The sequence below is a fragment of the Diplotaxodon limnothrissa genome, linkage group LG22, assembly GCF_057381915.1.
Source record: "Diplotaxodon limnothrissa isolate DT_005_m linkage group LG22, D_limnothrissa_male_GT1.1, whole genome shotgun sequence".
NCBI lineage: Eukaryota > Metazoa > Chordata > Actinopteri > Cichliformes > Cichlidae > Diplotaxodon > Diplotaxodon limnothrissa.
The window spans coordinates 29960153-29981483 of record NC_140616.1 but is presented as its reverse complement, the minus strand read 5'-3'; the positions used below and the strand labels follow the sequence as shown (position 1 = coordinate 29981483).

The 21331-nt window shown below is 38.9% G+C and overlaps 1 protein-coding gene across 3 annotated transcripts in view; it reads right to left on the bottom strand.

The window, feature by feature from the left end:
• Positions 1–7590: 7590 nt before the first annotated feature.
• ctdp1 (CTD (carboxy-terminal domain, RNA polymerase II, polypeptide A) phosphatase, subunit 1) overlaps positions 7591–21331 on the bottom strand; it is a 100321-nt gene continuing 86580 nt past the window's right edge. For 2 of the 3 annotated variants that reach the window (XM_085346656.1, XM_085346657.1), the window contains exon 13: positions 7591–7916. In XM_085346656.1, the coding sequence (XP_085202782.1) occupies positions 7724–7916 (193 nt within the window). In that variant the 3' untranslated portion in view covers positions 7591–7723. The remainder of the gene's footprint in view (positions 7917–21331) is intronic. The other variant, XM_085346658.1, reaches the window with a different exon arrangement.

The window sequence follows — 21331 nt, the reverse complement described above, 5'->3', positions numbered from 1 at the left end:
TTTGCATAAAAATGTTAAAGTGAGTCTTTAATTTATGACTAATTTATCTAAAAAGTCCAACAGATAACAGTGTCATTTATGTTTCTTTCAGTGTGGATCTTATTTTTACAGTAATTTACAATAATTCTTGGCAATAAGTCAAATCATATCTCGACTTATTGATCTTAAAAAACACACACACATACATATATATATAGTGAAAGTGTTGTTTTTTAAAGTTTTGAAGGTTTAAATTGGTGTCAGAAAAATGTTCAAGATCAAAACAGAAGAACAGTAGGACAGTATCTATTGTGGGCCTTTGATTAGCATCACACAATGGAAGTTGGCACATGATGTTGACCCAGTTACAAGCAGCACATTTACACTAAAATAGTGTCCCTCATTATTTCTGGAACCCATTAAAAACTTTTCTGACCTGTTTTAAACGTTGGTTTCAGTCTGCAACTGATATATGACTTAAAGGTAATTTGAAGAGGACTCAAGGGCCAAATTCAATTTGATTGATCTAATTTCATTATGCAGCTCTTGCTATCATGTATCTATCTTATCAACTTAAACCAGGGATTACTGATTCTCGTGTTCATGCATCTTTTTTTCCTGGAAAACCATAAAAAAATGTTGAAAGGATTACATGAATGGAAACACATATGTCATGCAGTGCTTGTAGGGTAATGTTAATAATGGAGTTAGTTAGTCAAGCTGGCACTGCTGCATAAACTCAGAGACACCAGTGGGTTTCCAACAAAAGCAAAGAAAAGAGTCGCTGTAATTTTAACTAATCTAATGATGCTCTAAAATGAACTGTATGGAGTGGTGTATGTCATTTCTAAAATGATCATTCACAGTTTTCTAACAGATTGGGGCATTATCTGTGGTTGCTGTAATGGCTTACTAAAATCAGATTCATCGCTCCTTTTCATTCATTCATTGACTTTCATCGTTTTACAGCAAGTTCCACCTCCTTCTAGTTCCCCACACGCTAACAGCTGCAGCCTGTCTGCGCTCTGCTAATCAAAGGTGTGGAAGGTTTGGACGACCTTTGATGTGAGTCTTGCTATTATGCTTTGCCCTGTATCATATTTGGAAATGCACTTGCATGACTCAAGATGTGAAAATCTACAATAATCCACATGAATGCCCCGAAGTCTGATGACAGGAAAGCTGAACCTTGGTCTGATCTTCTAGGAGACTTCCAGCTCGATGTGTGGGGGTATGTTCATCCATCACTCTTTTCTCAACTTTATTATGAACTTGATTTCCAAGTCAGTGGGTTTACATAAAGCAAACAAATATAATTAGCATGTTTTGGCAATTATGTTACGGTTTACACACTCTTTTATTCGTGGCATGATTTTTTTTAACCGTTTCTGCAACAAGGGCTTATTCCTACCTGACTGAAGAATCAGTGCCACCGGTCGTTTGCATCAGTGAGTCCACAGTAGAAGTCTGAAATGATCAAAGGCTCATCTCTCAATAGAACCCAATCTGACTCAAATTCTGTTGTGGAACCTTAAGAACTGTGAATAAAGAAATGATATTTCGTTATTCATAATTGTACTTTAATATTAAACATGCTAACTGAGATGTAGCTCTTCGTTTTTTGGAGTTTCTCTGGGCACTGCAGAGTCTGAGCTTCAGGTGGGTTGCTGGGACGTACTGGGGAGACTGGCAACTGTCTTCAGTGTTTTCCACTTGTGAGGAATACTTGTCACTGAAGAATGATGGACTTGTTTAGAAACATCCGTCCACACTGGAACCAATTCATACCAACATGGCGACCAGAGGCCATAGAAACACAATGAAGCAGCAAACAGACAAAGTGGTCACACTTACTGATGATCATTTGATCAAGTGCACCTAAGAATATGCGTTCTCACAGGACTGCTTAGATGCCTGTAAAAATGTTCTTTTTCACATCACTGTGGGGATACAATGGCTGTTGAAAATTAAACTAATAAAGAATAAAATTAATCAAATTCAATTCCAGTACTCCTGTCTGCTTTTCTACCAACATCTGCTATACAGAGAATGGATAGGCACATAAAGCGGACACTCCCGATTCTGGTAGCCCTTTAATTTATTCATCATGTTGTTATTTGTCAATGTGGGGCACCCTGCACCTTCACTGGTTATCATTTAAACCGCTTGTCTCAAAGATAAGAAAAGTTTAACTTAGATCCCACTTCACTTTGCAAGCCATTCATTCAGTCATTGTCGCTCATAGTCATGGAGTGTAATTGACTTTCTAATTCTCTGATCAACAAATTGCTGCTGGGAAGCAATTCAAAATAATGTAGTGTGTGGCTAACTTTAAATGTATATGATATTATAATTTTATTCATATATGATTTTTTTTATTCCAATGTATCTAATTATCAAACTGTTTTATAACTTGTTTTATTATGTTTCTTCTAAAGCATTTTACACCCCAATATGCAGAGCTGACAATTCTGTTAAGGTGGGATCCAACAGAAGGTCAGGTAAATGACTATCAAGCTTTCTTTCATTTTACTGTGTGAAAGACAGATATCATTATACTCAACTTGAGGCACTCTTTAAAGCCATCAGAGCTGCTCTCAGACGCAGTGTAGGCAGATCTGACCTCAGCTGTCAGTCAGACCAAAGTGCGTCACCAGTTTTGTAGTTTGTCAATCGTGTTCAAGACACGGTTAGGACAAAGATACAAGAATAAAATCAGCTTCAGCAGAAGTAAGAGCTGAGATAACTACAAGTGGGAGCAGCTGTCATCAGCTGTCTCATGAGCAAAGAAAGCATTTTTCCATTTTGTTCAATCTTTAGGTTACGTCTGGAGGAAAGATCTAAAGTCTCATTTGCATTTCTAGACTAAACAGCAGTTTTGTCTGCTTATACAAATTTCTTCAAGTCAGAGAATGGTGCATATAATTTAATTTTTGCTTGATAATTAAAATTAAAAGATTAAAACTGATAAAACAAGTTTTAAAAAAGGAGACTTTTCCATTTGATTACATTTTGTATGATGGATTGTGCAGAAAAAGTAGAATTGGGCTGAAAGATCTATTGCTTTATCACCTATTCAGGTTGTAAATCGTGTTTTTAAAAAGTAACTAAGTAATTAATTACTTTTGAAAATAAGTAATCAGTAAAGTAACGGGATTACTTTTTTGGGGAAGTAATCAGTAATTAGTTACTGATTACTTTTTTCAAGTAACTTGACCAACACTGCTGATTAGTACTGTATGTGCCACAGTGGTTGTGAAACACTGCTGTAAATGGTATTTATTAAAGTGAAAGGCAACAATATGACTCAGAGCCAGCTGTTACACCTGAACTGTGCTGAAAGTTTCTTCCTGTGAAAAGGGAGCCTTTCCTTCCCACTGTCACCAAGTGCTCATTGTGGAGTTCTTCTCTGTATCATTGTAGGGTTTACCTTACAATATAAAGCACCTTAAGGTGACTGTTGTTGTGATTTGATACTTAAGTTCGAAATGTAAAAATAACAACAAAAACCAACACAAAACTATATACATACATTAAAACTGAATTTAACTATTTATACATTTAATTATTTCTCTTTCTTCATTTCTGTTTCTTTCTTTTTTTATCACTGATGACAACTGTCCAAATGTTACAGCACCCTGGAGTTACCATAAAAATGTTTGCTGCCTTAAAAATGTGTTGATCTGGCCACACACCAGGCAGGAAACATAACATGATTTTGTGTTTGCAGGTTGTCAACATTTATATTCAAAGAAAGGTCACACTTCTTGTATCCACAGCCATAAAGCCGGATTCTACAAAAAAGGCTTTTGTGATGCAATTTGGCAGTTAAGGTAAGTTCCTCTCTGCAGGAAGGAGGTTTTGGGACCATGTAGTCTAAATTGAAGCTACAAAATAAGCCTAATTTACATTCAAATGTGGACATCAAAGCACTGCTGAGCACTATAGCTCTGTATATTCACAGCAGAGGATGATTTGCGCACGGGGAGGAAAAGGGCCTCCATTTACTGCTGTTTGCTTTGGCTTTTAAAGCAGCCGACGATCAGCCGTTCCAGGAAAGAAACACATCAAGCACCATAACAGATCTGGCAGAGTTGCGCTTTTAATAGACTTTATGACCGTGATTTATCCTGCTGTGTCCTGTGCAATCAACATCACACCTGAACACCCATTACTCTGACTGAATGACAAGATGATAGAGTAATATCACAGGTGTGTTTCTTTTTCTGGCCATAAAGCCCCAGACATCACCGTGCCCTGACAAACACAGCACAGAAGGAAATGTTATGTATTTGCCATCCATAGATGATTATTTCGGTCTTTGTTTCCCTCCTGCATCTAGAATTGCAAACTGATGACTTGCGCTGTTTGTAGACTCCAGTAATGAGGCTGTTTGCGTCTTTGTAGTAGGAAAGAAAACAGAAGCAGAGGTTCTTTTCAGGTTGCATAAACCCAAGCAGCAAGATGGAATGAAGGCTAATTCTGTTGGTTATTTTTAACCAACAGACCATTAACCGAGTGGCATCTCCTGGTGGGAGTCTATTGCTGTCATACACAATATAATTCCAATGTTTAAAACCCAACTAGGAGCAGACGGCAAAGGGCCAACAGACTTCATCCCGAGTATGATTACGATGTTAAAGGTGGTTAAGTTCAAAATGTAAAAATATATCATCCCAGAACAAAAACCAACACAAAACTACTGTGTTCTTTAGAAACAGCTTTATTAAAAGAAAGTATCTTTTCTCTCTAGGTTAAGTTGGAAATAAAGACTTTACATGTCAACTGTTCTTTCTGTTGAAAGTCAACATCAAATCCACACCAAGTATGGCTGTCAATCACTGTCACAGTTTTGGGGCATAAAAGGTGAAACAAAGTAAAATGTAAAACTTTTACTAAACAGAGACTCAAACAGACACCAGCCGTCCTGCCTTAGGACAGTAATTTTATTGAATTAGCTGAAATGCAAAATATGTCACTGCTGAGTTCTGCAAGTCAAAAGAAAAAGAAAACAGACTCAGTGCTATAGGTTTGACACTAAACAGATGCCAAACACCAGGGGTGAGCGTAAGCAACCCTCGTGCAGCACATGCTCCATTAGTCACAGTCTGTTCAAAAAGAAAAAACTGGAATGTGTATCGTCACCGATGTGCCTGAACTACAGGCAGATACCACCAAAAACAAAGAATGAGATGCTGTTTTGTGCTGCTTTCTCTCCACGCTGCCACGAGCGAGTAGGGACAGTTGATCATAAATATCTCTTGAAAAATTAGGCTGAAGCAACAATCATTTTTCTATTACACAAGAATCTTGCCAAAGGCATGGCTTTCTCCAAGGTCCTTATGTCACGCTATTGTTTTTTGTTTGTTTTTTTGTTTGTCAGAATTGTCACCCCCAATACCATGTAAGTGATAACACAGCCTCATTAGTTTAAAAAAAAAAAAAATCACAAATGTGACCACAGCACACAGGAATGTCCTGCAAATTCATAAAAACACCATTTAACACCAGTCAGTGTGGGTGGTATATAACAGCAGAGCAATGTTTAATGGGCAGCAACAAGCTAATGCTGATTCCCATTAGATAACTAATACCCCCAGTAATGAAAGATTAAAATGTTTTCACCGCTGAGTCGATGTATCCATAGATTTTGTGGTAAATTCTCAATTTGCTTGTTTGTCTAAAAGTATGGTATTTATATGTTGTTGTTGTTTTTTTAAAGGGCTGTCTCTCAAGCCTGGGCTATTTGACTTTTTTGAATGGGTTCATGCGAATATCGCTACAATAGTGCACTAATTACTCGGATGGCAAAATTAAAAATAAAAAATACAATTGTGTGAAACTCTTCACACTCTATCATGGGGTGCCATCTAAGACAGTAGAAAGCAAGGGACTGTCAAAAAACGTATGATGCATTGTCAGTGGTGGACAACTCCAGGCCTTGAGGGCCGGTATCCTGCAGGTTTTAGATATCACCCTGGGTCAACACACCTGAATCACCCGATTAGTTCATTACCAGGCCTCCAGAGAACTTCAAGACCTGTTGAGGAGGTAATTTAGCCATTTGAATCAGCTGTGTTGGATCAAGGACACATCTAGAGAATGCCAATGGTAGCTAGCAACCTAGCTAATTGTAGCATTTTTCTTTAATGTTAGTTATATCTTGTAGAGTCTTCTTCTTTGTAGGATGAACTATTTTAATGTTCTCTTTTGAATCTAAGAGGAGTTGAAAATGTTAGCCAAATACAGCAGCTAGCTTGACTACTACAGTCGGCTAATGTGGTTATTGTGTATGCTAATCCTGCAACAGTACTACAAGAATGTGTACTAGCGTCTGGAAAGAAACTACAATAGTAACTAACTTTGCTTTTTATACCACTTACAGTTAAATGAATAGCTCACATTTTGGGAAATATCTTAAGAGTTAAAGATGTCATGTATCCCAGACAGCTTAGTGTTCCCCCAACCCCCGAAAACACAGATAAAATCTATTGTTTTAATGAAACACAACATCTTCATTTCTTAATAAGTGACCTTTATTTTCATTACTGATAACCTGACAATTATTTTCATGACTAATCGATCAGCAGTTTTTTCAACATAATATCAACACAGAAAAATGGCTGTCAAAAGACTGAGGTATTTTTTTTTCCTTTTGCCTTACTACAGTTGACCAAATATTTACCATCATACATGAGAAAGAAAGAGTAAAATCTTCACACTGGGAAAGCAAAAACTGGCAAAGGTTTTGCATTTTTGCATAAAAAGGAGAATAAAACAAATATTTTATTATCAAATTATTTGTCACTTAGCCATCCCCACTTAGCCAGCTACAGGTGGTCACCTCTCGACAAGAAATATTTCCCAAAATATCAGACTAGTCCATCAAATCACAGAATGCTGAGCTACAAATGAAATCAGATTAAAAACCCAAACTAGATAAGGGAATTCAGATTTTGTTTCTTTTGTCAATTGGTGATTGGCTCCAGTGGGAGATAAGTAAAAGGAAGGTATCCATTCTAACAAAAGGATCAACAATTAAGGTAGCAGATGAAGGAAATGTGAGCCATATTAAAAACAAAGTTGGGATCACTTCATGGTTATAGAGCACAAAAGACTCAATAGTTGATCTCATTGTCGCAAATGTACCAAATGTACAAACACAACGAAGAGGAAGAAACAAGCTGTGGAAACACATTCATATGTCTAGATCTGCTGGTTGCATTCATAACACAAAGAAACTGTCAAAGAGGCCAAAAATAAAAATAAAAGTGGAAGTCAAGAGTAAAATATTTAGCTGCAGGCCTTAGTAAAACTATCTCAAACTCTTTGGCATGTACAATCAGCAAAATTTACATGTTATGATTTCACTCATTTGTTTCTCAACAATATAAAAATCGAAATAGAAAAACAAAATGTATCAAATTTCACGTGTCCTACAGATTTTTTATGTTACAATAAAATGTTAACATCAAAGGGTTTTTTTTGTTGCATTTTGTTATTTTTGCCAAAAAGGTTACACATCAATGCTACAAAAATCTAAGTCTTTATTTTTGTCTTGATTTTTGTACAACACATCCTTTCTGTACAGGATAATCTTTTTTTGTCTTCTTTATTTTCTATTACAACACTCATACATCCTAATTACACACAGATCCCAAGCAGAAAAATAATTGTTTAGGTACCATTTTTATGGGAGACTGGGGTTTTATTTTTATTGTCTTTGAGCCCCTTAATTTCATCATCACATAAAGTCATTTAGCTCTGCCTCCAAGGCGGCGGCCATCTCATCTTCCTCCGAGTTACTGCCTTCTTCTTCCTCGTTAGAGTCTTTGGAAGATTCATCGACAAATTTCTCCTCTTCTTTCTTGTCTTCTGTGTTGTTGCTGTCGACATTGTCTTCCTCCTTATCTTCCTCGTGCTTACGTTTCTGGCCCCTAAAGAAATGACACAGGATTATTTATGAGAACTTATAAAGCCTGATATTTATGAGATCCTGAGGAATATTTTCAGTTCGCACTATTAAAACATTCAATAAGATTTAAAGGTGCTTAATTTTGTTAAGTTTGTCAGAACAATGCTAGCATTTTACCTATTTCCTGCCTTTGTGCTAGGCTAGTTAGCTGTGGCTTCATACTTTGCAAAAACACATGAAAGCGATGTCACTTAGCAAAAAAAGAGCATTTAATTAAAAAAAACAACAACTTTGAAACATCATGAACGGAAAAAGTGCCTGCTTTTAAATTCTTAGCCAACTATCCAAATAATCTTTAGTTTCAGTCCTATTTTGAATATAGTCATCTCTTCCAAGATGAAAATGACAGCTGGATAAACAGATTTAATCTCTTTCAACATGTTCAAAACATGAAAGAATGACATTCTCCCATCTATTAAACTGCTAGGACCTTCTCAGTCCCCATATCGCACCTATTCCCCTCTACAGCAGATTATGGACTAATTTCTTGGACATCATGAATAACCATCACCCTAGCTTACATTAATCTGCATATCTTCATACCAAAATGAGCCTAATGAGTATGTGCAGATTAATGTATCAATTAATAAATGTCACATTTGCTACTATAGGTAGTCCACCCCATGACAAATGCTATGATTTGCTCGTGATACCAGTCCTCATTTAGCCCGATAATCTGTTTTTAGTCTACAAATCTCACACCCATCACTAGACAGTTGTTAAATTCATATATCTTATGCACAGCCTTCTCAATAGAAACTAAAACATACAGTGAATCCACCTTAAACGTTCTATACTGATGGTATATTTGAAGCATCTGTGTAGGTATTGTTGAAGCTGGAGGAAAGCACACATAGCTGAAGAATTCTTTGATATTACTGTGAACATGCCATCCCTCTTTTCACTCCACTCCAGTTTCTCCATGGCATCCTCAGTAGAATGGCTTATTAGCATGATGCTAATGAGGTGTGTAGGTGTTTTGTATGGTCATTGAGAAGGTCTGACACCGGCTCTGACAAGAGGACCCATCTCATTAGACCGCACTGTGTCAGACAGCCTCGCTAGCCTCCCACGGCAGTGGGGATCTGCCTTTGTGTTCATTAAAGGTCAGATGTCGGCTTACATCTGTGGAGAGGTTTCGTGACATGACGGTTTACAGCGGACCCCTGCAGACGGTGTCTGTGAGCAAAAGGGCTGCGCTTGTGTTACAACAAACGAGCTCAGAACCCCTGAACTAACAAGAAGTTTAATCTCCAGAGCCAGAAGTTGGAACCTCAGCGGTGAGAGGGTAATGTGAGGCTGAGCTGTGAGGGCAAGAGTGGATATGAGGAACTAATTATTATTTATCTGGAGACAACGGAGAAGAAAAGCCAATCCATCAATGTACTGTATCACGCTGCCTGAGCACGCCCATCACGCTATATGGGCCCGTTTATCAGGATGTGTGTATCACATGAATATTTCCATACCCACATCCACACCGAAGAATGGTGATTCTTTCCAAATATTAACAATGGGGACAGCAGGGGGCGGGAGGGGAATGGCTTCCCCCATTGCTTTCTGCTCTGCATCATTACATCCAATCTAAATCCTCAGCTATTAATCCAACCACACACAGACACACACGCTACTTACTCCCACGAAACTCATTCAAGTCACCTCCCAAGCAGGCTTCAGCAGCTATCCATTTTAAAAAATCTTTTTCACCTTCTGTTAAATGACATGGCTACAAAGGGAGAAGCTGCCGTTCACTAGTTTATTTACTAGTTAGTAACAGGCTGCAGAATAAGCCATCTACAGCTTCTTTCTTTCATTTAGATATTAAACGGTCATAGCTGAGGGTGTACAGTCCTGGTGCATGTACACCCTCTCTCTGCTCTGGATCAGGATGTAATAGAAATAAGCTAGTCCTTATTAGATATCAGCAACAACCTCAAAGAAGCTGCTGCCTGCTATGCATAGGTTATATGACCATTTCCAAACAAATCCACAGTTAAAGATTATTCACGCATATAAAACGTTCAAGACATTTGCCAGTTTTCCCAGGAGTGGACGTCCCAGCAAGTTTCTCCCCCACAGTCAGATCATTCAAAGCATGGGAAGCGCTACTAAACGACACCTGTGGTGAGGGGTGCTAGTGTCAGCGGAGCAGTCAAAAAACGGCAACATAGAGTTCATTTTTATTGGGTTCACTGGTCTGATTAAAGTTTTGTAGGAGAGGACAGCAAAAAATGAAAAAGTTCAGAAGCAGTAGGTAGTCTTCTACCCAACAGACTGTATATAAAAAGTCAAGACACCATAACAATGGCTGATCTCGATTTTAAAGCCTTAAGCACTTAGACCATGACCATCTTATTGTTTGAAAACAGGTATGTTGAGCCAGGAGAGAATCTGAAGATGAAATAGAAGAAACTGAACAGATGAAATGAGCAAATGAGACTGCAGAGTCATCAGCAAAGAGTTCATAGAGCAGAGGAGCCAAAGGTCATTCACCTGTAGACTCTTTACAATGAAACTTCTTTTTGCAAATACAAAATTTGCCCCCTATTGGCCATCATACAGAATGCAGGTTTAAGGCCCCAACCTCTAGGTTCACTGGGTTTCACTTTTATTCAGTCAGCACATTCACCAAGAGACATGCATGCTGTGGACTTTGTGCACAACTGGGGGTTTGTATATATGGATACTGAGCAACATGGACATAAATATTTATTATTAGCCTTCAAGCGGGAGTAGAAATTGATTTATAAATAAAGTATAGGGTTGTGAACAAAACAAAACAGACTCTTTTTATTTTTGTTTTGATGGCTATACAAGATGACCAAACTGAAAAACCCCAACCCCCAAACAACAACAAAAAAAACAAAAACACGAGGGATTAAAGCTGGAAGTGTTCACAATCTGCATATCATATTATTTTTAATAAGAAATGTCTAAATTACTTGCAGCTGCCAGTGCTACGCCTCGGTCTCCTAGTAGATATACCTATGGTATGAATTTGAAAATCCTACCTGACAATTTTGTTTAGTTATTGCATTCACAAGACTTTTAAAACACTTGATCTCTGATCTTGGAGTCAAAGTCACTGGGATTTAAACTTGTGTGAGATTTTTAATAGCAGATACATGTGTGCCATGAATGTGACAATCTTGCATCACCTTGCTGGAAAGTTACTGTATTCACAAACTTGGGTATCTATGCTGCCAGGGGGTGATGACAGTACCCTATCAGTCTTTTTGAATGATAAAACTATACAGAAGCTCAAAAATATGATGGATTTATGATCTAATCCAGCTTGCTTCATGTAACACTCACAGAGTTTAGACACATTCGTTACATGGAGTACTATAAAGCTATCATTACTAACTCACGTATGCAAAGCCCTGAGGGGTTTTGGTGAATGTGCTCCTCAGACTCTCAGTAAAGTCCAATATTTCACTCTCTCTTAAATGAATACAGTTCCATCGTTTTAAATGGCTCCACAGGAAACCCTAGAGCTGAGTCAGATACTAAAGGGGAGGAAACAAACCAAATGGGGACAGATGAAAGTGAAAAAGGCAGCCTGCTCCCTAGACAAAATAAAAAGATAAGACTGCTCGGTAATATAAAGCTTCCTCATTATTTTCAGTTGTATAACTGATACAGTGCAAGTGTTGAGATAATAGGATCTCTTAATGCACTTCTTTCATTTAAATTTCCTCATTACTGGATCTCTTATTGGCTAGTAAATTTGACGCTGTAGCTGTGAAGGCCAATCTGCCATAAAAACTTCAGGAGGAAGTTGCTAACAATGTACTTTAAAGTGTTAGCGAGGCACTTTTGACTTCTTTTTCAGCATGAGAGGATTTACCACTGTACACAAATGCTGGCTTGTCAAATAGCTGCAAATTATCAACAGCTAAATGAATTGGGCCCTAAGCCCAGAGAGTGTGCTTGAAATCAAACTGCTGTTGATAGCACAAGAAGTAGAATGGGGCTGACCTTCCAGGTGGTAATCCGCAGGCACAGTTCCTGCTAGTTATGAAAAAGAACTCAATTTTGTGTATCTAGCACCAGCTCACAACAACAGTCAGGGTGCTTTAGATCAGCGGTCCCCAACCCATGGACCGGTACCGGTCCGTGAGTCGTTTGGTACCGGGCCGCGAGAGTTGAGGCTTGGGTGTATGGTTTTCAGCGGTATTTTTGATCGTTTTTATTGTTAACTCAGTTTCCCTGGGTCTTTTCCCTTGTGTTATGAATAAATCTTCCTTTTTTGGTACCGGTACTGGTTTGATTTTAGTTGTATTTATTCGCACCTTAAAGGCCAGTCTGTGAAAATAGTGTCGGTCCATGGCGCAAAAGGTTGGGGACCGCTACTTTAGATGTTAAGGTAGAAACCCAACAACACTGGAGCATTTGGCAATTTGGGACAATGAACTCCCTTTAAAGCCAAAGCACCAGACTCAGGCAGGAACAGTCATCAGTTGTGACTGGCTGGTGGAACAAGAAGAAAGAGCCAATAAAAAAAACAGAACACAAGGAAACCATGGAAACCAGAGCAAAACACCACGTCCACTAGCACCTGATCCAGCTGTAACTAAGTTTTACCAAAAAGGACAATTTGAAGCCTAGTCTTAGAGGATGTCCGAGTCCTGAACCCCAACAGAAGCTTATTCCCCAGGAGAGAGTAAATAAAGTCAAACGCAATTCTGAAGCCAATGAAGAGAAGCCAGTTGGGCTGGTATTACCCAAATGATAAAAGGCATTGCTAAAGATTTATTATATTATATTATATAAGAGGATTAAAGATATATCCCAGTAAAAACCAATGTAAAAAAGCATGTGGTTATACAATGTGTTTCTGAGAACTATGCAACTGTTTGGAATTCTCACATTCATGCCTTCCAGGTGGTTTTGGAAATTAAAATGATATTGTGTTCCTCAAAAAAATACCAGAAACGTCAGTTATGAGGGTGCAAAAGGCGATAACATGCTTGTTATTAGAGACACAGATGTTCCGGTCATTACTCTGAGGTTTTATTATGTGTGTGTACTATGGGAGTATAATTGCATGAGGACATACTACAGAGCGCCTGCTAGCGAACAAATAGCCTGCAGCTACAAAGCCTAAACACATCATTAGAGCCACCAGTGATACAAAATAACAAATAAAAGTTAGGAGAAATGCATCTGCCCCAAGTTGACATACATTTTTATAAAACTGCGTTCTTCAATCCAGGCAGCACGAATGGTGCCCAGGGGAGCATTCAAAGGAGCTGCACTGGGAATGACTTCACAGAAAGGGCACGGTAACCATCCCGCTGATAGAAAAGTAAGCTCTTATTTAAAGCCGGGGCGCCGAACACCACCCAAGGCATCCTGATCTAGGACTGTTGAGGAGACGCAGTGAGAAATCACTTCAAACACTTCTGACAGCTCTGCTAACAGCAAGGAGGAAGGAAGGGTTGGTTGGAGGGGAAAGATGGAGCAGAAAGGCAGATGGAGCAGAAAGGCAAATGGAGCAAATGCAGTGGGGAAGAGGAGGAAACAGAGCACAGAAGACATAAGAGGGAGGTAATGAACTGAATAATGAACTAAACTTTGAGGGGCTCAGACCAAATCTTGTTGATTTCTTGGGGGGTTGATTTCTTACTTTCTACAGTTTGTTAAGCTAATTCCAAGATAACTTTTTCAAAACAGAGGATGGAAATCAAAATCAGATTTCCTTTCACACTTCATCCAACACTTTTTCTATCCATAACGGCCGTTTTGGCACAATGTCAACTACTCCCAATGTATTTAGCCAGCTAGAATTTATTTTTAACCATAATCCATATCATTTACAGCGGATATGTCAAGCACAGATGCTTACACAGATATATGCATGTATTCAGAAGCTCCATATGCAGAGAAATGATAAGCAGTCTATTTAAAATGACTGTTTTTCTGCTGACTTTATCTTCTCAGTGTATGAGGGAAGCTTGTCAGTTTTGCTTAGCTATGCTTCAAACACAATAGGGGCTTTCAGCAGCGTTCAAACCAAACAACAGACACAATGACAGTTAAACAACAAACAGTCACACAAGTCCCTTTTTGAAGCCACATGCTTTTAAGCCCCACTTTTCAACAAAGCTCACTTTCTGCACTGTTCTGTTCAGTAAGGTCAGGAGAAAAGTCAAGACGAAGACACTCAATTCATAACAAAGTACAACAGTAGTTGCCTCAAGGTGCTTTATACTGTAAGATGAAGAACCTACAATAATACAGAGAAACCGCAACTATCAAACAACCACCTATGGGCAAGCACTTGGCGTGAGTGGGAAGGAAAAACTCCCTTTTAACAGGAAGAAACCTGAGGAACCAGGCTCAGGGGGGGTCGGGCATTTGCCGCGACTGGTTGGAGGTGAGGGGAACCAGACAGGACCAAAGCCGTGGAAGAGAACCACAGATTAACAATAACATTAACAATTAAATACTGCTTGTGTAGTTAAAATCCATTTGATCCATTTGAAACCATTACACTAGCAAAAACCTGCCCTGCTGTGCTTTTTCAAATTCTACACTCTGTATTTTGTGGTGACTCAAACAAATTACAATATAATTATTTTACCGGCCAACCATTTTGACAAAATCTGCACGTCTTGCAGATCCCAAAACAGAAAAGCTTGTGGCAGGAAAACTGCAATACCAAAATGAATGTACGGCACATCTTGTGGATAGCGGCATCTTCAAATTTGCAAAACAAACCCCTAGATGAACTGCTGTTAACATGGGTAGTGTTAATCATTTAAAGATATAACTGGTACAGCCTTCCTATAGTTTTTAGTTTTTCTCTACTTTTCCTCTAAGACCTTTTTCTCCTTTAAAACAGTTCACCAGACGATAGGCATCTCCAAGCCAAGGCTGTGACAAAGGTGTGACGCAGCATGTCAACTGTGTGATTCCCTGTCAGTATCATTTATATCTTCCCCTGTCACCAATGTCTACATCAAACCACCCCCATCTCTGGCTAAGCCACAGGCTGCAGAATCACATTAAAGCCCCCCGGCATCTTATCATATGACTTCTGTTTTTTTTTTTTATTTCATTTCTGAGCGCTTACTTGTAGCATTAGCTTTGACGAGGCAGCAGGGATCATTTCTCAGGAGTTTCAGATGGATTTGGACCAGGATACGTTAGTTTTTACCTAAAAACACACTAGGGGATTAGTGAAACATCAATACTGATGAAGGGAGAAGACTCTGGTTCAATACTGCAACAAAAAACATCCATTACATACCCCAAAATCTTTGAGATAGGGCAGAAAAGTCTTAAAACACCAACACTTTGGACTGGTTCCAACATTGCTTAATTCATTTTTAAGCTTGCAATGTCCCCACTCATAAAATATTTGAGCTGTGTCTTTGCTTTGGGGCTTTCCGTCTCTATACTCTACCAGAGCTGTGCTAACATCACTGTTGACCCTGCTATATCTCTTATGTTGTATCATCCCCTCCCCCTCCAAAAATAAAAATTAAAGACTGTTCGAGTTAGCGAACAGTGACAGGTGACACATGACTGCGAGGTTACAGGGATATTCAATATAGTTGAGTGAAAAATGGAATGAGTCTACTCAACGCAGAACTTTGCAGATGTGCTTCGGGTGGTACATAAACCTCTAATCCCATCAGTGTGATACCGAATAATCAATGGATATCGGGGAAAAGGGCACGCTTCACATCATTCCTTTGTTTCCTCTTTCTTCAGGGACTGAGTCAGCAGACTGAACATGTGAATGCTTAGTCCAGTCACTTGGAAAAGAGCAAAGTTAATATTTAATCTTTATACATGGGAGGTGCCAAGGGTCCAGTCACAACAAGAATAAGTGTGTCTGGTACAGAAAAGATGTCGGAGCTCATACAGAGAGTCTGAGGCAATTATGACGCTGATTTATGGCTTTAACACCGAGATCAGCTCCACTTGGAAACAGAACACCTGCTGAGAAATAAACCTCGGATGGATGTCGTTTGATTGGACATGAAACAGAATTTAAACTACTTATCTAAGACCTGAAGTAAGAAAGGGCTTTTAATGTCTATAACACAGCAGCCTAAGTAAGGTTTACATTATTGAGCCTAATTAAAAACAAAGTATACTGGGAACTTCGTGTTCAGACAAAATCTAAGAGTGGAATTTATTTATTTTGAATATTTATATGAAGACTTTTATAATAAATCTACATTACAGCTTAAAAATCAGGACTATTTTTGATATTCCACAAACCCCCAACAACTTCAGTCCATGCTGTGGGTGGAGATTGCTAAGGACTTTCTCATCTCAAAGCATTTTTTTTCCTTAACAGACTAACTACCCCAGTGTTGGAATCTGGCTCCTGATGAGGTACTTTTTACACCTCTATTGTTGGCAGTTGCCTACTGACTAACAGCTCGTCTAATTATCAATATTGAGCCCTAAGTAGAGACCATAATCATGGTCTTCAATCAGTGGTGATTACACCAGGACACTCTTTGTGTTTTCGCTAAGCTGTGAAAATAGGAAAAAGCTTTAGATTCAAATTTGTGACGTTTGCAGTAAGACGACATTAGCACAGTGTCAAAAAACCAAACAAACAGAGCTTCCTATTTTGTGCGCTTGCAGAGTGACAGCAAAGCAAATGCGGAGTCACCAGGCAGAATGTGAATGTGAATCAAGTTTTGTGAAAATGCAATGATGCAGAGTCACACGTTCAGTGAAATGCCAGTCGCTGGGATGGAAAATAATGAGTCTGTCCCAATGATGGCTTCATGCCATCATTGCACTGTGAGACAGTTCTATCTCACAGTACAAACCCAATCCCAGAAACGTTAGGGTGCTGGGTAAAAGTAAATAAGAACAATGCAGTGACTTGCAAATTTCATAGACCCATATTTTATTCAAAACAGAACATACAAAAGATAACACGTTTAAGCTGAGACATTTTACTATTTTATGAAAAATATTATCTTATTTTGAATTTGATAAGAGCAACATGTTTATACAGGGCCATGTTTACCACTGGGTAGCATCACCTCTTCTTTAACAACAGTCCATAAACTTCTGGGAAGTGAGGAGACCAGCTGCTGGACTTTTGAGAGAGGGAACTTATCCCATTTTTGTCTGATATACAATTCAAGTGAATTTGAACTACATCTACAAAAAACGTTGCCATTCCAGTCATGAATATCCAGGCCAGGGAGTTAAAGTCACCTTTGCTCTTTCCAAAGACCCTTAAAACAAACAGCTTAAAAAAGTGTTGCCTACAAAGCAGGTTTATTGTGGGTATAATGGCAATCATAACCTAAAGTAAAAGCAGGTCAGGGTGGCTGAACAAAGCTGCGACCCATACCCCCTTTTACATGAATCACTGTCTGTCCAATTTCCAACAGTTAGCAGATATTAAGTGGTGACTAAAGTACACGAGTGAAGCCTCAGGAGTTTTTCAAAATCCACTCCCCCCCCACACACACCCCGCAAACATGTGTTGAGGACATGTAGCTTATGCATGACTGTATGGCTTATGATAAACAGTGGCTATTGACAGACCAACCTTTTCCTGAGATCCATCTCTCTACTTCAGATCAATGTGTAGTAAGATAATAAATAGAAAAACTGTGTGCGTCACCAGTTTGTAGGACAAAACTGGCTCAGATTACTTGCAGTTTCGGTTTTCCTTCTCGTGCATTTCTCCTTCCTCCCACTTTCCTATCTGTGAAAAGCCTGAATAAGCATTCCTTTTCCTCATGGTCTTCCGCCCCCTCTCGCACTGCTGAACTGTGCGCACAGGGATCACTACCCTGTTTTCCTTCTGCTTTGCTGAGGTTCGGCTTATTTACAAGAGACATGCAAGTTAAGGTGGACTGCTGCCGCCGTCTTTTAAACCCTGTGTCACTCATAATCCTTCTTTACTGCATGTGACAACTTCCAAAGCACCGTTGGGATTAAGGCTTGAGGTTTCAGTGTCAGACTAACAAGAAGGCTGTGTGTCAACTGACAAAATGTCCCATGGGATAGATTGATCCATTCAGAGAGCCAAGACGAGGCCTAAAGCTCCAGTTGCTCACACACTTCAGTAACCACTACATAACTAAAATTTTCATTTTCAATTCACTATTGGTGTTACCATCAGAGAATACACATTTTTCCTAGCTACAAGTGGTTGCAGGTAGAGCAGGGCGATATGGCCAAAAATATTTATCACGATATATATTTGAAAATTTGCGATAACGATATAACTGACGATATAATTGATGCGAGACAAAATACAGTTGTATTTTGTAGTAATGTTGTGGAGTTCCACAACATTACTAGCGCAAAAAGACAACCTTCCATTTATTTTCACTTAAACAAGAAGCTGGTTTTTATGTACATTAAAGCTTTATAAAAATGTAACAGTGCAAATGCAAATTCCTTGCTGAAAGTTTAACCAAAAGGCATTTCCAGTAGAAATGGGCTGACATATCCTGAGCATAACCATGTATAATATCCACTGAAGTTAAAAAGAGGTGCTTTGCAACATTAAACTGCAGTGTGCAGTACGCATTTTTTGGACCATAAGGTGCACGGGATTATAAGGCACATTAAGCGAAACAAAGCAGTCAGATAAATCAAACTTTATTAAACTCATTCTTCTTGCTTCCTCCACTTCTGTACCATTGATTCATTAATGTTGAATTCTCTGGCAGCTGCTCTATTCCCATGTTGTTGCAGTATATTAATGACTAACCTTGTATTGTGGATGGATTATCTCAGTTGTTCTCCTGACTGAAGTTTGGTCCGTTTACAGCATCCTGCCATGCGATTGCATTTGTCTCCAACTATCAGGAACTTTAACGTTAACTTTTATAAGTGGAAAAATGTTAGTGTTCGTCCTCCAGCTTCACTGTTTATGTTATGCTAACATAGCTGTGTCGCTAGCGATCATGTAGCACATCATTATATACCAGCTAGCCCAACTTCAGTAACCCTACAAACGTCACTGCTGTTTAGTTTCCTGTCTTCATTTATGTTGGAAGTGATAGCAGAGCTGTACGTTTTAATTTTTTCAGAAATCTCTCAGTCAGAACATGCTATATCATGCTTAGGTAACTAGCAAAACTAGCGAGCTAACTTCCGCTAGCTTCCTGCTAACTTCTAACTCCGTTAAATGTAATAAATTTTGTTTTCATGGATGCCTGGAAGTTAAACTTCATAGTTACACCTGGTAAAGCAGCAATGCTGATCGTTTTATTAAAGATGAAAGAATTTAGAGAGTTTTTAACTCTCAGTGATGCGGCAGTGTTGTTTGACCTGAAGCATACAGAGTTTAGGACCCAGATTACTCCCAGATTTAAGAGCATCTTAGTCCGACAAATACGACAATAACGACGGCCGCTTGCATGTTCTGCAAAAAAATGTGCTTTGTCGTGTATCTGACGGACAAACACCAAACCAGTTCCACATCACTGAAGTTGCACCATTTTTACAAACCAATTCTGGTTCATCTGTTTCACTCAACAATCGGCCATGTGCGTATGAAAACAAAGGCACTGCGCACGCGCGTTTTACTCCCATTCTATCACGATATTTCATTTTCCTATCGTTGCCTAACATTATACCGGTATTACCGTGAACGGTATAATATGGCCCAGCCCTAGTTGCAGGGGGTCGCTGACTGGTTTCTAGACCAGTGTGGCTGGGGCTTTAGTTATCTTTCACTACAGATACACATTTTGTAGACTTTTAGATAATTAAAGGTTTTATTATTGGTGGCTGATAAGGTGAGGAAAAGGAGCAATTGTCAATATGCCAAGAGCGCAAGTGTTAGTGTCAGCTCAGAAAATGCACTGATGTAGTGACAGGTAGCTATCAGAATAGTTTGCTAACATCTGAAGAGCCAGATAACTGCTCATGGCCAAACGCGACAGTGATGCACTAAAATGGTCAGGCTATGGTAATGGATGTCCCTACTTCATGTTATAGTTTATCCACAGTTAGCAACCGGTTAAATGACAAAAACAAATAAAAAAAATATAAAATAAAATTAAAACTGTCCTAGAAAAATCTTTGAAAACTATCAAGAAAACGTGATAAAGAATCTTAAATGTTAAAATCTTTTTCTACTTTTAGAAATGATATCAAGTTATAGGTTTTTTGTATCCGCAAGCAATTTTCCACCAAACCTCCACCCCAGCTCACTGTTTTCATACAGTTTCTAACTTAACTTCAGTGTGCTTCAAGTCTGACAGAAATATGCTGCCAAATATAAATTACTGCAGATGGAAATAATCTTCTTTTGACTACAGCAGTGCAGAATGAACCAGCTTTTTTTTTATATCCATATCACTTGTTGCCACGTGCACTTCCACCTCATGGCTGTGAGAAGCCTTGCTCAAAGGTACCCTGGTGCAGATTGGAGGGGAGGGGCAAATGGTCTCTGAGAAATATCCAGAAACCTTTCTTCTTTTTATACCACAGTTCACGTGTCTATTTCTCTCTAAAAAAGAACTTTGTGCTGAACACACAAATACTTTCAGAATGTGACAAAAACACTATCAAATTTAAACACCATTTATGCTGTTCTCCATCATAATGACACCTCACATTAATAACTTGAGCGCTGGAGCGTGACACCTTTTGTTCTCTGTGGGCTGATACTGATATCAGTATTTTAAAATATAGCAATATAAAGCTAATGTATTTTTTTCTACATTGTATCAAGCATTTCTGCAATGTAACTGACTAGACACAGAAGCATGTGGAGCCATTAGCATAATGCTAAAAACCTCTCTTCTGCTGATCTGATAGGATGCAGAGCTGAGGGAAGCTGGTCAGGCTTAGCCTCAAAGTCTCCTTGAATTCAAGGCATCTAAAATAAATTCTTACAAAAATATTCAGTGCTTGTAGCTCCTTCAACCAATGATTTGCTCATAACATACATAACACCAGGGTTTCCCTCTGCCTGTCTCTGTCCAACAATGGAATCAAGGACTTAACATCCAGCCTCCTTATGGTTAGAGTAACACAGAGTACAAGGATAAAGTTTACCCATATGTGAATTTGCTGTTAGAGCTCCTCACCACCAGCTTAAACCAGTTTCTGCATTATCTATTGGGGAACACCACTAGGAATTAGAAACTTGGACCCTCTAAACTGAAAGTTAGTCCAGACTTCCTGCATTAGGAAACTTAGTTAGTTGTAAATGTAACCCACATAAAATTAGGGTACCACTTTAAGGAGTAATAGATATGAGGAGAGATGGACAGCCTGCTCAACCAATCGAAATGCACAAGTCCCAGTATGCTTTGGCCAATAGGAAAGCATCCTGCCGCTGTGTGTCCCACCCACCTGCTCTGAGTTCGCTGCTACTGTATGTGTGGAGGTAGTCGCGTGCTGGCAGGAGAA